Source organism: Bos indicus x Bos taurus, chromosome 28, assembly GCF_003369695.1.
Source record: "Bos indicus x Bos taurus breed Angus x Brahman F1 hybrid chromosome 28, Bos_hybrid_MaternalHap_v2.0, whole genome shotgun sequence".
NCBI classification, from domain to species: Eukaryota; Metazoa; Chordata; class Mammalia; order Artiodactyla; family Bovidae; genus Bos; species Bos indicus x Bos taurus.
Genome location: NC_040103.1, coordinates 8,759,335 through 8,776,784, shown reverse-complemented (window position 1 = coordinate 8,776,784; position 17,450 = coordinate 8,759,335). Strand labels below are relative to the sequence as shown.

The 17,450-nt window shown below is 44.2% G+C and overlaps 1 protein-coding gene across 2 annotated transcripts in view; it reads left to right on the top strand.

Moving 5' to 3' along the window:
* The window catches only part of NID1 (nidogen 1), a 97,109-nt gene that overhangs the window by 35,056 nt on the left and 44,603 nt on the right, over positions 1–17,450 (top strand). For both annotated transcript variants that reach the window (XM_027531125.1, XM_027531124.1), the window contains exons 4-9: positions 1,666–2,039; positions 6,073–6,222; positions 10,360–10,611; positions 12,185–12,385; positions 14,991–15,236; positions 17,008–17,151. In XM_027531125.1, the coding sequence (XP_027386926.1) occupies positions 1,666–2,039; positions 6,073–6,222; positions 10,360–10,611; positions 12,185–12,385; positions 14,991–15,236; positions 17,008–17,151 (1,367 nt within the window). The remainder of the gene's footprint in view (positions 1–1,665; positions 2,040–6,072; positions 6,223–10,359; positions 10,612–12,184; positions 12,386–14,990; positions 15,237–17,007; positions 17,152–17,450) is intronic.

The following is a 17,450-nucleotide window of genomic DNA, read 5'->3' as shown; positions in this document are numbered from 1 at the left end:
ATGAGTTTGGAGCATTTATTGCCTCTGCTTTTAATATAGTTAAATTGTAAGTTTATATAATTTGATTTTTTATAAGCTGGTTCAGGCAAGCTCCTGTACATCACTGCCTTTACTCAAGTCCCAGGTAGACAGACCGATTAGACGTCCGATTTCTGCAGGACTTTTCTTGATTTCTCATTCCCTGTCCCAGCCCAGTCTTTTGCTCAGTGTTCTCCACTGGATAGTGTATGTCCCTTCTTTCTATCGTATAATCTGGTCAGTTTATACAATTTCTGATAGTAAACCAGTATCAGAACAGTAAAAATGGTAGGGCAAGAAGTAGAGATTAGGGTTATCCTGTTGTGTTCTATAACTATAAGATGCCTTTAGATTCTGAACATCCTTTGCATTTTACTATACCCTCTGAGCATAAAGAGGTAAACTGAGACCTATCCACGGTTCCACAGCTAACAGTGTTAGGATTTCTAGGAAACCAAGTCTGTCCTGTTTTCACTGATAACGTTTGACACTAAATACATGGGTTTTTTTTTCCCTCTTACCAACTAATTCTTCAACTCTCCAGATACCAACTGGGTATCCTATAATTCAGTTCTGACACTAACTGCTTGGAATCAGCACAGACCTCATAGCGTAAGGGCTCAGTCCTCCAAGGCTGCCCCCCTTCAGACATCCCTCCACAGTCCCAGGCTGCTGCCTACACTTCCTATCAACCAGCTATAAATTGGGGCTCCATGACTCCCTGCTCAGGTTTGATAATTTGCTAGAATGGCTCACAGAATCCAGGAAAGTACTTTACTGACTATTACTAGTTTATTATAAGGGATGCAACTCAGGAATAGCCAAATAGAAGAGATACATAGGGCAGGGGGCCCTGTTTGAGGGGAGGAGGAGGTGAGGGGCTTCCATGCCCTCTCTGGGCACACCACCCTCCTAGCACACCTCAACTGTGTCCACCAGTCCAAAAGCTCTGTCAGCCGGATAACTTAGGAATTTTTATTACATAGCCATGATTGATTAAATCATTGGCCATTGGTGATTAACTAATCTCCAACCCCACTTCCCCACCCCCTTCCTGGAAGTCAGAGTGTGGGGCTGAAAATTCCAACCCTATAATCATGCCTTGGTCTTCCTATTGACCAACCGCCTTTCTGAAGCTACCCAGGGTCCCCAGCTACTAGCCATCTCATTAGCATACAAAAAGGCATTCTTATCACTGCAGAGATTACAAGGATTTTAGGGGTTATATGCCAGAACCAGAGACAAAGACCAAATACTATCATATCACAGCATGTCTCCAGAAAGAGCATAATGGAAAAAAATGCACACAGATCCAGTCAACATGTTGCTCATACTGACCAGTGATTCGTATAAACACATTTTAAGGTCTGAAAATATCCCTGAGCATGCCTCTGGAATGGCTGAGAAGAAGTCTTTGCTAGGGTTGTGCCCACTGGATACATCTCCACCATATCCTGCTGGGTGGTCTCAGCTCTGTGAGGACCAGACAGGACCACATCTGCTCTCCTATCCTGCACCGAGGCTGTGGGCAGTAGCAGGCCATGGGGTTTTTAAGTGACATGGATCTCCAGGGCTCCTTCTGCTTGGTTGGTGGGGGCTGTTTGTAAGTTGCTGGCCTGTTTCCAAGAAGCCTGTCCTTCCCTCTAGGAGCAGCAACTCTGGGCTACAGGGCATCTGGGTGTTTGAGATCGGGAGTCCAGCCACGGCCAGCGGCGTGGTCCCCGCAGACGTGAACCTGGGACTGGACGACGGAACAGAGTATGACGACGAGGATTATGACTCAGTGACGCGTGTGGGCCTGGAAGACGCGGTTACTACATCCTTCCCCTATGAGGCCCCAGGAAGGGGAGACAGTGGCACATACAACACGCCCAGTGACCTCTCCCCCCGCCGCATGGCTACTGAGAGACCCCTCACACCTCCCACGGAGAAGACCAGATCTTTCCAGCTGCCCGGGGAGAGGTTTCCCCAGCAGCAGCCCCAAGTCATAGATGTGGATGAAGTCGAGGAAACAGAAATTGGTAAGGCCATTTGTGTGGCATGTGGTATGTTGTTGGATACTTGGATTTCCACACAGGGGAGCCTTACTGGGGGCTGCACACAGCTGTGTGCATTATTTGGAGGTTTGTAAGGATGAGCCTGGAGAAGGAGGGGTGGAACTTACAGCGACAGAGCATGGGTGAAGTGAAAAGTGAAAGTGTTAGCTGCTCAGTCGTGCCCGACTCTGCGACCCCATGGGCTGTAGCCTGCCAGGCTCCTCTGTCCATGGAATTCTCCAGGCAAGAATGCTGAAGTGTGTAGCCATATCCTTCTCTAGGGGATCCTCCTGACCCAGGGACTGAACCCAGGTCTCACACGTTGAAGGCATATTCTTTACCATCGGAGCCACCAGAGCATGGGGTGGACGGACCCAAAGGCTGCAAAGACACCAAGGGGTCCAAGATTAGGGCTGGGGTTAGGGAGACTGTAGAATATGTCCTCTTTCAAGTTTCCTGTTCTTCTTTTTGTGTGTGTTTTAAAGAGAAAAGTGCTTTAGAATTATTTTGAAAGTCAGATGTCCTTATTTGTGATTTCTGAGATCAGCAATATATTCACCCACCTGAAAAAACATTTTAGAAGTTCCTCTGTTGACACGGTTTATCTTTGACATTTATTTCCTCTTGGTTTATGGAAGGAGGATGGTTGATTATTTTTCCTCCAGGCTCCAGTCAGTTTCAGAGTTAGTTTGTGAACATTAAAAATACAAAATAACCAGATCCACTTTTCAAGGATGGTTTTAAAGTATAACATCTGTTTTTTCCATAATATGTTATGGAAAAACCCAAATGAACTTAACTTTTTGGCCAAATCAATATATCAGACCATCACTTCATGGCAAATAGATGGGGAAACAATTGAAACAGTGACACACTTTATTTTCTTTGGCTCCAAAATCACTTCAGATGGTGACTGCAGCCATGAAATTAAAAGAAGCTTGCTCCTTGGAAGAAAAGCTATGACCAACCTAGACAGCATACTAAAAAGCAGAGACATTACTTTACCAACAAAGGTCCGTCTAGTCAAAGCTATGGTTTTTCCAGTAGTCATGTGTGGATGTGAGAGTTGGAATATAAAGAAAGCTGAGCGCTAAAGAATTGATGCTTTTGAACTGTGGTGTTGGAGAAGACTCTTGAGAGTCCTTTGGACAACAAGCAGATCCAACCGGTCCATCCTAAAGGAAATCAGTCCTGAATATTCACTGGAAGGACTGACGCTAAAGCTGAAGCTCCAATACTTTGGCCACCTGATGCAAAGAACTGACTCATTTGAAAAGACCCTGATGCTGGGAAAGATTGAAGGCAGGAGGAGAAGGGGATGACAGAGGATGAGATGGTTGGATGGCATCAGTGAATCAATGGACATGAGTCTGAGCAAGCTCCGGGAGTTGGTGATAGACAGGGAAGCCTGGCATGTTGCAGTCCACGGGGTTGCAAAGAGTGGGACAGGACTGAGATACTGAACTGAACTGAACGGAATGTATCAGATTTTTGCTACTTTCAGAGGAAAATGTAGCATTTTCAAGTATACCATTTGAATCCCATCATGCTTTGAATTGTCTTATAAAAGACATTGGAACTAGACTGTGTTCTTTTTTTTTTTTTTTTTTTTTGCCCTTCAGGTTGACCAGTAATATTCCTGTCAAGGGGATGGCCCAAGCCTTTAAATGATAATTACTATGATTGTTTCTACTATGAAGTTATCATAAGGCCCTCAAAAAATCTACTCCTCCCCCCAAAAAAAAAGAGTTTAAGATAAACAAAGTCACATTTCCCACACTTGAAAACCTTGAAGAAATATAGTAGAAGCTAATAATGAACAAATAATCACACTCAAAAAAAGAAAAATCTATCCCATTCCACGTTATTTACCCATTTTTATTTCTCCTTACTTGCTGTGGTTTGTCTCATAGCAATAATCATAAATGTTTGTTCTTATCGAGTATCCCAAAGCATGGACAGGATCTGGTGGCCAGGGAAGTGTTCTTACTTACTTCTGAGGCACAGAGATGGAGAGGTGACATTTAGTGACATCATGCAGACATGGGTTCATGTCTCAGGGCTCCCCTTACACACATGGCACCCTGGATTTCCTGGGGTGATGCTGACATCTAGCATGTGGCACTCTGCTCTTACAGCTGGGTCTCAGAGTGATCTCCCCAAGGTAGGTCATGGGCATGTTTGTTTGCATATGTTGAGTTCTGAGGGCTTCCCACGTGGTGCTAGTGGTAAAGAAAGTGTTAGTCGCTCAGTCGTGTCCTACTCTTTGTGACCCCATGGGCTACAGGCCACCAGGCTCCTCTGTCCATGAAGTTCTCCAGGCAAGAAGACTGGAGTCGGTTGCCATGCCCTCCTCCAGGATATCTTCCCAACCCAGGTTGAACCCAGGTTTCCTGCATTGCAGACAGACTCTTTACTGTCAGATCCACCAGGGAAACCTCTTAGTGGTAAAGAACTCACCTGCCATTGCAGAAGATGTAAAAGAGACAGGTTTGATCCCTAGGTTGAGAAGATACCCTGGAAGAGGGCATGGCAACCCACTCCAGTATTCTTGTCTAGAGAATTCCATGGACAGAGCCTGGCGAGCTATGGTCAGAGTCAGCAAAAAATAAGACACAACTGAAGTGACTTAGCATGCCTCCATGCATGTTGAGTTTTGAGTCTCATCCTGTTTTCACCTCACATAGGTGTCTCTGAAATTCTCATTTGTGAAGCCATCACTTTGAAATGAGAGCATAGCTAGTCCCAACAACTCATGGTAATTATTACTTGGTACTGATAACAACAACAACAAAAAGCCTAGATCTGAACCCCAACTGTGTTTAAAAGAGATCTTTCTCTGCCCTTTATCCGAGTTATTTCACTGTTTTTATTAGAAAGGTCAGTCTTCTGTAGCCAGCAGTGCATTCCTGGTGTTATTTGAATAGTCATCCACAGATACATCAGCTATAACAGACCCACTGGGAGCTGAGCTTAAGCAATCAGTAGCATCACATGCGTTCAGCTCAGGGCCCAAGTGTTCTTGGCTCCAAATGCCATTTATACATCCCGGAAATTCCCTTCTGGGTGTGTAGAACTCCTGGAATCTACCTGGGGTCAAACTTTACTTTTATTTTCACTCATACCAATTATAAATTGGGTCATTATCCCCTCCAAAAGTTCATCCCTCCTTGTGCTTTTGAATTCATTCCAAATTAGTGTGCTCTGCATTTTTAAGTTTAATGAGCTGGCTCATCATTCTAATAAAATCAACCTGGGAGGGAGAACCATTTGCACTAGGGAGAAATTCATGTTTCTTGGGCCAAAGGCTGTTAGAGCAGGTATGACTGAGGAATTATTTCTAACCAGCTTTTAACTCTAAGAGCTTCTGATTTATCCCCTGGTGAGAAGAATGGGGCCAAAAAGTTTAAAATACTTTAAGCTCATTAAAATGGCGCATTTTATGTTGTATGTATTTTTACCACGATAAAATATAATTTTAAAATATTTTAACATCTGCACCCAAATTTGATGCTGTTTTTTTTTAGAAAGGTTGGTCTGATGCATATCTGATGATGTTTGATGGATGCCATATTAAGACTGACATTGGACAGCTATCACCCAATATTGATTCATTGATACTAAGGACATTGGATTATAGCATTTTTAAAAAATTCACCCTTGCGACTTCCCCGGCAGTCCAGTGGTTAAGACCCCATACTTCCATCGCAAGGGGAGCAGGTTCAGTCCCTGGTCAGGGAACTAAAATCCCACATCCCTCATGGCACAGCCCAAAAGTAAAAATTAAAATAGTAATAATTCACCCATGTGATTTCTCAAACTCCTTTTAGACCTACATGCCTCAGTGATTTGAGTGATGGAACCACTGTACTAGTTAAGTGGCCACAGATAGAGAGGCCTGTGTCTGAACGGCCTGAGCAGACGTCCAGTCTTGCACAGCTGAGGGTGCAGTGTTCTAAAGGCTCCTCGTCCGGAGCCGGTGAAGTGCTTACTGGTGTGCTGTGTTCTCTCCGAGCAGTTTTCAGATACAACACGGATTCCCGGCAGACATGCGCCAACAACAGGCACCAGTGCTCTGTGCACGCAGAGTGCAGGGACTTTGCCACCGGCTTCTGTTGCCGCTGTGTTGCTGGCTACACGGGAAACGGCCGGCAGTGTGTTGCAGAAGGTACTGTGTCTTTGATCCTTTTTAAGGGGGAGAAAAGGGAGGAGTGGTTTTGTTTTGGTGCTTGTTTTGAAATCTTGCCTTTACCCAGATCTCTAAAGGTAGGTGGTGTTTTCAGCTGGGCAGTGATATTTCATCTCTCATTCCTCATTCTTGCCTGTATTTCTCTATGGGGGTGAGGGGGAAGAGGTCCTAGGGAATGCCCTTTTTACTAATAAGGGGAGGCCTCTTTCTTTCCTGTGGTGTTTCTCCATCTCTGAAATGATGGCCATTGAGAACCCATCTTCAGGCTGAAATGTTGAAATTATGCAATTGTCAGGCCCCCTTGTTTTCCTGTTTCTTTCAAACCTCTTCTTTTGGCATCACTCAGACTATGCTGATGGTGGTTCAACTCCAGCAGGGCCATGGTGGGCTGGTGAAGACCAAAATGTTGGGTTGGCCCAAAAGTTTGTTCAATAAGTACTTTGTTCAGTAAAGGTCTTGGTGAAAATGAAAAATGTGTCTTTTATTTGTACTTAAAACCAAACCAACTTTCTGGCCAATGCAATATGTAGGGGGTAAGGACTATTCCAGTCCCCCTACTCTCTGGTATTCCTGTCCTTGTGTTCCCGGAACCCCAGCATGGTGATGGAGGAGCAGAAGGGGCGCATCACAGCTAACTTTGGAGACCAGGCCCATTGTGCTGTCAACTCCAAAACATATTTGGCTGTGGGCTGGCATCAGTCCTGAGCTCTGCACCCCCAAAAAAGGATCAACCAGTCTTGATGTTCTCAGATGTTCTGAAAAATCTCTGCAAAAGTCTAGAGGGTCCAGATAACAGTTTACTTAGAGAGGGAGACTTATGGGAACCCAAGACCATAAATTAGAATGAAAGCAAAAATAAAGCAAACCATACTGAACCTGTCTCTGCAGATGCCAGATCACTCCACTTGTCACCCGTCATTTTCCTCATATGTTTACGGAGGAACCTCAGTTGCTTGGCAAAATATGACTAAATAAAACTCAGTTGGAGGAATGCTTTTCTGTTTTTCAGATTTCCTGCCATAGCTAAAGTTAAATCAGTTCTTTTAATTTGCTTAAAAAAAAGAAAGGTTCAAAAAAAAAAAGTTCCTTCTAGGTTTTGTTAAATATTGTCTTTAGCAAGGTCAGAAAATTCTGTATGCTTTGCATATTGATTTGGGGGGATGTTTTTCACATCTATAAATGTGTTATCTCTTTTCTTGCCCGTTGCCCCAGGAATGACATGCTTTTGCTGCTTTGTTTTAGGCTTGGCTTTTATATTTTGCTTGCCCTGGGAAGAACTTCCACAATTTACAATGAACCCTTCTTCTCAAAGATCGATCTCATGAGCTCTTTCCATGCCAAATGTCAGAGCTGGAAATGCTGACAGGTTGCATTTGGCAGCAAGCTTGGATATGAAAGATTGCTCAGCTACATTTTTTGATGTTCTAAACACGCCCTGTCATAGTTTTGTGGTTTAAATATTTGTTGGAATCTTACTACTTTTGAAATATTTTTCTAGCTCCAAGTTTGACGGAAAAAATGTGGTTTTCTTCCCTTGGCTTTCCTGCTTGTTTCTGTAATTGTTTGGGGGAGGCATTTTTTTGATATTAGTCTTCTAACTCCATAGCATTCCCCCAGTGTAATGACACCGTTTATGTGCAGAAATACTCTGTGTGTCGAATCTGCCTTGGCTTGTCAGTGACCTTGTTTTGGGGGGTTTTGTTGCTTTGGGGGCCATACTGTGTGGCATGAGGGCCCAACCAGGGATTGAACCCATGCCCCCTCCAGTTCAAGTGTGGAATCTTAACTGCTGGACTGCCAGGGAAGGCCCTCAGTGACCCTGTTTAGCAGCTGTGCTGTGCTTAGTTGCTCAATCGTGTCTGACTCTTTGTGACCCCATGGACTGTAACTCACCAGGCTCCTCTGTCCTGGGGGTTCAGCAGACAAGAATACTGGAGTGGGTTGCCATGTCCTCCTCCAGGGGATCTCCCCAATGCAGGGATCGAACTCAGGTCTCCCACATTGCAGGCGGATTCTTTACTGTCTGAGCCACCAGGGAAGCCCTAGGATATATTAAACACAGCAGAAAGTCGTCAGAACACAGACGACAGTGCTCAGGTGAGAGCTCATTTGTCTGAGGTTAGTCTATAAGCTTTACTGTAGAACTTACCATGTACAGAAAACTCTGCTACGACGGAACCAGGGAGTTGGGTGTGAAGGTCCTGTCTCTAGTCATTTACAGTCTAGGAAGAGAAACATGATATGTACAATCAATAAGTGGTGGAATTTAATTCTACATCAAACCTGATGTACTTACCTCTTCCTTCAGCTTTTGTTTTTTAAGATGTCAGTAACACAATCAAAGTATACCATTTGGTGGTTTTTAGTATATTCACTAAGTTATTCAACTGTTACCTCTAATTTTAGAGCATTTTCATCATGCCAGAAGCAAACCTGGATCTTTTAGCTGCCACCCTGAATTCATCCTCATTCCCAGGCTCTGTCAACACCTAATCTGCTGTCTGTCCATGTGGGTTTTCCTGTTCTGGACATTCCATATAAATGGAATCATATATCATGGGACCTTCATGTTTGGCTTCTTTTACTTAGCATAATGTTTTCAGGGTGTATCCATGTTTAGGATGTACCAGTACCTTATTCTTTTTTCCTAGCTAAATAATATTCTATTGTGTGGATTTTCCACATCTTATTTATCTGTGCGTCAGTTGATGGACATTTGAGTGCTTTCCCATTTTGGCTGTTAATGAATAATGCTGCTAAGAACATTCATGTACAAGTTTTCAAGTGAACATGTGTTTTCTGTTTTCTTGGGTATATACTCAGGAGTTGGAATTGCTGGTCATATGGCAACCTTCCATTTTCTTATTCAAATACAAGAACAACTTGATTTCTTGAGATTCTTTCTTTTCCTGATTAAGCAATAATAAATACATGTAAGTTATTAATATCCCAACATTATAGAGATATATAGTATAGAAAATGAAAGCTCACCACATCACCCTGAATTAACCTCTATTAGCAATTTTGTGTAGCTCTCTTCAGACATTTTTCCTCTATGAGTATGCTAGCATCTATCATTAATGCAATTTTTTTAAATGGGGTCCTACATATACTATTTGGTAATATGTGAAAAAAGCTTGTAAATATGCCATAGTAAGTTTCACATCTTTCCCAGTTATCTAAAGGAAATGACCAACAACAAACATACCCCAGCCCACAAGCTGGTTATGGGTCAGAGGGCATATTTGTGTGACCTGCAATACCCACTGTGGCTACTTCTGTCTGGCTTGGGTTAGTGAGGGTCTAGGATTCAGACTGGCCAACTTATATTTGAGCCAGAGATGCTCTTTAAGAGAAGTTCCTAAGAGTCTTAGGGACTTCCCTGGTGGCCCAGTAGGTGAGAATCCACCTGCCAGTGTAGGGGACATGGATTTGATCCCTGATCCAAGAAGGTTCCACATGCTGTGGAGCAACTAAACCCATGCACCACAACCACTGAAGCCTGGGCACCTAGAGCCTGTGCCCGGGCACCTAGAGGCTGTGCTCTGAAACAAGAGAAGCCACTGCAATGAGAATCCCGCACATCGCAGTGAAGAGTAGCTCCCCCGGCCCCTGCATACTGTGTCTAAGCAAAGCCCATGCAGAGCAACAAAGACCTAGCTCAGCCAAAAATAGTTATTTTTTTTAAGATAAGTTATAAATCAGACAACCTAATGTCCCATCCAGTTTAGCCCCATTGTCCCAGTGAAATGACTAATTCTGTCCCTGATATTCTCAAAAGTAATCAGTTATATATCACCTAGTTCTGGATCACCCATGATGCTATTCTCCTGAAATTGTGTTATTTGCCTCTGATGTTCCTTCATCATACAGTGGGTCCCACTTTTCTGCTATCCATTATCCATCAATATGGAAGAGAGGAAGAAAGTTGGAATTTCTGCAGCTCATAGCCACAGCTGCAGGGACTGCCTTCGTCTTGGGAAGAATGACTTCCTTCACTTACCCCAAAAGCCCTTTACCCCAGCACTGCTGGGCTCTTTGCTTTATGGGTACAGAGCCCACCAGACACGCTATTCTATTCTGAAGGGCTGGCTTCTTTCTTCGTTTCTCGTTCAGGTTCCCCGCAGCGAGTTAACGGCAAGGTGAAAGGGAGGATCTTTGTGGGGGACAGCCAGGTCCCCATTGTCTTTGAGAACACCGACCTCCATTCGTACGTGGTAATGAACCATGGGCGGTCCTACACAGCCATCAGCACCATTCCTGAGACTGTCGGGTACTCTCTGCTTCCTCTGGCCCCTATTGGAGGCATCATTGGATGGATGTTTGCAGTGGAGCAAGACGGATTCAAGAATGGCTTCAGCATCACAGGTAATTGACCTTAAAATTAATGGGCTGGGTTGAATGGAAAGGGAACTCTATGTGTCTGCAGATAAGTTACAAATAAGTATTTTGTGGCTCTGGAAGTAAGGTGTTAGGGTAAAATCATCAAGTTTTTCATTAGTATACAAGGAGATGAGACCAGTCAATCCTAAAGGAAATCAACCCTGAATTCATTGGGAGGACTGATGCTGAAGCTCCATTACTTTGGCCACTTAAAGCGAAGAACCGACTCATTGGAAAAGAATGTGATGCTGGAAAAGATTGAGGGCAGGAGGAGAAGGGGCGAGAGATGATGAGATGCTAGATGGCATCAGCAGACATAAGTTTGAGCAAACTCTGGGAGACAGTGAAGGACAGAGAAGCCAGGCGTGCTGCAGTTCATGGGGTCACAAAGAGTTGCACACGACTGAGCAACTGAACAGCAACAACACATTAACTAAGACTGTCTAGAATTACATTTTGATCAGGGAGCGGTTTCATATTGGTGATGCTTTGTATATGGGTCGATTTAAATTGAAGTTACGTTGTGACTTACACCAACTTCAGGGAGGCAGAGGTAATCTTTACAAATTCCCTACAACAGCAAATATTTGTTTCTACAGTGGTCCTTCTTAACTGCCCCAGAACATGTGTTATCAGCGGGATATCTGCCTGGACCTGGGGACTGTAAAGCAGGAGTTGTCAGACTTTTTCTGCAAAGAGCCAGAGAATAAATAGTTTAAGCTTTGCCTAAATATTTTGGGCTATTCGTTCTCTGTTGCAGCTATTCAGCTCTGTTTTTATCAGTTGAAACCAGGCATAGATAATACACAAATCAATGAGCATGACTGTGTTCCAATGAAATTATTCATGGGCACTGAAATGTAAATTTCATATAATTTTCACATATCATGAAATAGCTGCCAGCCATGCTATCAGGGGAGACTTCATACGTGGAAAAGGGAGGAAGCTGGAAGAAGGTGGAATGTTTTTTTCCTGCTTGTTTGGGGCTGCTGCCCTGCATAGACCAAGGGGAGTTCCTGAGCCAGCACCCATGGTATGTGCTTCTAGGATGGTATCTGGACTTGGTGATGGTTTTCCCTGAACAACTCACCCATCCTGGCTGGGGCGTAGCTGTGAACAATAGTCATCCCCTTAACTGATGTCTTAGAGCACTTGACATTTGGCAGAGCACTTTTTAACATACTTATCTAATTTCCGCAAGATAGATATTGTACACCAGTTTCATCATCAGGAAATGGAGGCTCAGTGGGTTTAAGTAACTCATTCAAGTTTACCCGACCAGTACTGAGCACAAACCCCAATACCCTGCTTTTTCCAGCACAAATCCTGAGCCCGCCTGTCTCAGATGCTAGTTTTCGGATGGGAAATGGCTTTGTTCCTTGTGCGTGACTGAGTTGGGCTGAGAGGATGGCCCTTTCCTTGACATCACTGGCCCTATTTCTACTCACCAGACTAAAGCATCTGTAGAGGAGGTGTGAACCTGTCCCCACCATGAGTCCGGGCAAGCATGAATGTGACTTCTTTGACAGCAAAGTGACAGACTGACCTTGCTTTGCAGGGGGGGAGTTCACCCGCCAGGCTGAGGTGACCTTTGTGGGGCACCGGGACAAGCTGATCATTAAGCAGCAGTTCAGCGGCATTGATGAGCACGGACACCTGACCATTGACACGGAGCTGGAGGGCCGCGTGCCGCAGATCGCCTTTGGCTCCTCGGTGCACATCGAACCCTACACGGAGCTCTACCACTACTCACGGCAGGGTGAGCCGCGTCCCGCATCCTTCAACCCAGGGCAGCGCTGCACGTGGGCTCCAGCCTGAGCTCATGCTGTCTCCTGGCCTCCAGAAAGGGAAACGCAGGGGTTACCTTACTCAGATCACCTTCCCTTAATTACAGACATTGAGCATGCTCATTGGAGAGACTTTAGCGCAGAAAAGAAAATAAGCATGACTTACAGACCTAAAACCAGGACACAATTATTAAATTAAGTGTATTTCTTTCAGCCTTTTCCTTATATACAAAATATATCCCAACGTATATATACCTCACATATATATATTTATATATCAACATGTATTCTATCCTTATATATGAAAAATCATGTACTTCTCCTTATATATAAAAATATCCCAACATATGTATATTACACATATATTCACATATATATCAACATGTATACTAGCCCAACATAAATAGCTCATCATATGATATAATTTCAGAATAAAATAATTTTATTATATATCTATATGTAGTTTTTAAACTTTTCATTTCAAATTTACAGAAAGTTGAAAATAGCACCATATCCACATATCATTTCCCCAGCTTCACCGATTGTTAACATTTTGCTACATTCTCTTAATTGTTCTCTCCCTTCCTTATATATAAGAGAGAGTAAGTTGTAGATGCTGTGATCCTGCATCTCCTAAATATTTTACAATATTTCACATGTTTTTTCTAATGACAAGAATATTCTCTCATGGTCCCAGTACAATCATCAAAATCAGGAAGTTTAACATTGATGCAATACTATTGTATACTCTACAGTCAAGTATATAGTTTTGATTTAAATTGCAATCATACCGCGTTATTGTATGTTCACTTTTCCGGTTAGGTCAAATCATGACTGCTTGATAGTTCCATTAAATAGGCTTTGCAAACACTTTCAATGAATCTATACCATTTTATTGTATGGCTGTCAATTTAAACCATTCTCTTTTCTAAAGCTTACATTATTTCCAATTTTCCTTGTCTCCATGAGTTGCAATGATCATCTTCATCATAAACCTTGACCAAATTTCTGATTCTTTTCTGACCGAATTCCTAGAAATAGAAGTGATGAGTCAAAGGAAACTCTTTAAAGTCTCTTACTAAATTGCCATCTAGAAAAGTTGTACCAGTTACCATGACTTTGTGGCCTGCTCGGGCTCTCCTGGGGAAAATGAGAGGGTGGGTAGGAGGTGGGAGGAGTATCAGGAGGACCCCACCTGCAAGTCAGGCTGTGACCAGATGGTGTTTCTGGCAGTCCAGCACATGGGAACTGGACAAGAGGCAGCTTACACCAATCTTTTATTTATCCTCTGGCTTTTATTACCAACTACAGCAGAGCACACAAATATAAAGAGCCTTTTGTACTTCTTTTTTTTTAAAATAGGAAGTCAAGATTTTTCACTGCATGGGCCAAAAGTAAACTAGCTCTCTTCTGAGTAGGGAAGACTGTCTCTCTTCTCTATTGAGATTTGCTCACAGCTCTTTAGTAATTTATAGAAATTGGCTACTGAAACCTATTAGTGTCTCATTTTTATACATCAGAGAACCGTTTAATCTAGAGTTATTTATAGCAGCCACTGTTTATTGAATCCTAAGTGAGATGACCCATAGAAAGCAGTCAGCACTCTGCTTGTCACATGGTCAGTGCTCCATAAATGGTAGTTTGTCTTGTAGAGGATTAGCCTGCTTGATTCCAGACATTCTATATATATTATCTCATCCTTACCCCAGTCCATGTTGTAAAGGAAACAGGGTAAAGAAGTTAGTAACTGGTCTGTGATCATGCTCCTTGTGAATGAAGGTCCAAGTTGTGAATTCTCGAGTATCTCTTTCCAAGCTGGTGCTCTTTCCATCAGCCCTTAGTCCCGGGGTTGACTAAGGAACTTACAGAGAAACACTTGATGAGAAAAAGCAATAAATATTCCTAATGCAAATAACAGCAATAATAGGAAATCTAGGTAGCAGAATGAATCTCAACACTGAAATAAATGGTCTTATTTATCCTGTTCCATCTGACCTCTCATCTGATCACATTATGAGCAGAGAATACTGCTGATTATTTCATTTATTTATTTTGGGTTTTGCTGGGTCTGCACTTCTGGTCAGGCTTTTCCTCTAGTTTCTGCCAGTGGGGGCTGCTCTCTAGTTGCGGGGGGCAGGCTTCTCATCGCAGTGGCCTGGTCAGGCTTTTCCTCTAGTTTCTGCCAGTGGGGGCTGCTCTCTAGTTGCGGGGGGCAGGCTTCTCATCGCAGTGGCCTGGTCAGGCTTTTCCTCTAGTTTCTGCCAGTGGGGGCTGCTCTCTAGTTGCGGGGGGCAGGCTTCTCATCGCAGTGGCTTTGCTTGTCACGGAACAACGACTCTGCGGTCCCAGGGCTTCGGCAGTTGCAGCTCCTGGGCTCTAGAGCACCGGCTCAGTAGTTTTGGTGCAGGGGTTTAGTTGCTCCACAGCATGTGGTATCTTCCCGGACCAGGGATCGAAATTGGCAGGCAGATTCTTTACCACTGAGCTACCAGGGAAGCCCTGCTGATGATTTTCATGTCCTAAGCCTCTTGCATCCTCAAGCTCTCTCCTCTGTCTCCTGCTTCCACCCATATCCAGTGATCACATCATTCTCCACCCGGGAGTACACGGTGACGGAGCCCGAGCGACATGGCACTGCCCCTTCGCACGCCCACACTTACCGGTGGCGCCAGACCATCACCTTCCGGGAGTGCCTCCACGACGACTCCCGGCCGGCCCTGCCCAGCACCCAGCAGCTCTCTGTGGACAGCGTGTTTGTCCTGTACAACCAGGAGGAGAGGATCCTGCGCTATGCTCTCAGCAACTCCATTGGTCCTGTGAGGGGTAAGAGGTGGCGGCTCGGACTGGGAGTTGTGTGTGTGTGTGTGTGTGTGTGTGTGTGTCCACCTGCGTGGCCCTCTCTGTGTTTTTGACGTGTTGTTCTTCATCTCTTGTTCTCGGTAAGAAGAAAGTCATGCTAAAATAGCTCCTGACAAAAATAAACATCTTCTCATCTATGATTCTTAGAAAACCTAAGGTAAAGAGTAGACCATTCAAGGGCTGCACCTGCCTGCAGCCGGGCATTTATTTTTATTTCTGTATTTATTTTCTACTCTTTTCCATTATGATTTATTACAGAATATTGAATATAGTTCCCTGTGCTATACAGTAGGGCCTTGTTCTTTATCCATTCTATACCATTCTATATGTAATAGTCTGTATCTGCTAATCCCAAACTCCCCAGTCCTACCCTCCCCTTCTCGCCCACCCCTGCCCCCCACACTTGACAACATGGGTCTGTTGTCTGTGGCTGTGAGCCTGTTTCTGTTTTGTAAATAAGTTCTTTGTGTCATATTTTAGGTCGCACATATAAATGATAACATAGGTATTTGTCTTTCTGACTTCTTCACTTAGTAAGGTAGTCTCTAGGTCCATCCATGTAGCTGCAAAATGACATTATTTCATTCCCTTTTCCCTTTTATGGCTGAGTAATATTCTGCTGTATATATGTACCACACCTTTATCCATTCATCTGTCAATGGGCGTTTAGGTTCTTCCCTGTCTTGGCTGCTGTGAACATAGGGACATGTATCTTTTTGTAGTTTTGTCTGGATATATGCCCAGGAGTGGGATTGCTGGATCATATTGCAACTCTGGTTTTCAGCTTTTTGAGGAACCTCCATACCATTTTCCATAGTAGCTACACAAATTTACATTCCCTCACAGTGCACGAGGGTTCCATTTTCTGCACACCCTTTCCACCATTGTTATGTGTAGACTTTTTAATGATGGCCATTCTGACTGGCGAAAGGTAGTACCCCTTGTAGTTTTTATTTGCATTTACCTGATAGTTAGTGATATTGAGCATCTTTTCATGTGCCTATTTTAAAAAACTCTGACACTCACTGTGAAAGGAATGTGTGCTCAGGGCTTGGGGAAATCCAAATCAAATCTGCTAAAAGTCAGGCCCAGAGCCTACAGCGAGCTCTCTGCCCTGGGACAGCACAGTGTGGAGCTGGGGTCTGGGCTGGGCTGCTTCTGGTTGTGGAAGAACCTGGAGCCAGTGCGATAGCCCAGCCTCAAGGCCTCACGTAGTCCAAGTCTTTAGGCCCTAGAGGTTCTGTATATTTGGTGTCTGGGTGTGGTATTTCTCTATCTCAGTTATTTTTGGTTCTCCCTCCATACTCAGGTCACTTCTCCAGCTGGTCAGATTGGCCCTTGGCTCTCCATACACCAGAAGAGGGCAGGTGTTTCTCTCCCTCCTTTGACTGCTGTAGCTCCAGGCATCAGGGGTTGGCATATTTTTTCTTAGAAGGCCAAACAGCAAATCCTGGAGGCTTTGCTCATCATGCAGTTTCTGTCATGAGTGCAGTTCTACAACTGTAGCACAAAAACAGGCATAGACCACTTTCAAGTAAATGCATGTGGCCGGTTTCCAATAAAACTTTATAAAAATAGACATGAGTCCAAAGGGATGTAGTTTGCTGATCCCACTTCAAGTGAGCAGGAGTCAGCAGGTTTCCTGGTCATCAATCCTGTCCTACTTTCTGGGGGAGGAGGTAACCTGTAAGTGTTTCTGAATCCTCACGTGGTTTCAATGTCTCTGCCTTTGCAGATGGCTCCCCTGATGCCCTTCAGAATCCTTGCTACATTGGCAGTCATGGGTGTGACTCCAATGCGGCCTGTCGCCCTGGCCCAGGGACCCAGTTCACCTGCGAGTGCTCCATCGGCTTCCGAGGAGACGGACGGACCTGCTATGGTACAGCCATTCACTCTGACGTGTGTGGGGAGGCTTGCGGGGGGCAAACAGATACTGTAAAGCAGAGAGCTGGGAGAGGCAAGGAAACACAGGGGAGATAAATACTGATGGGTGTGCCGAGTTGTTTAAGCCCCACACTTGGTGTTTCCCCACGATGGTAAGGGTCCTGGCCCCTTCATCATCTGATCAGATGCCCCGACTCTAAGCAGCAGAGCAGAATTTATAAGGCCATACACCACTTCATCTTGAGAATACACAGGTTTAAAGGAAAGAGAAAGTCAGGGCTGCTTATAACTACA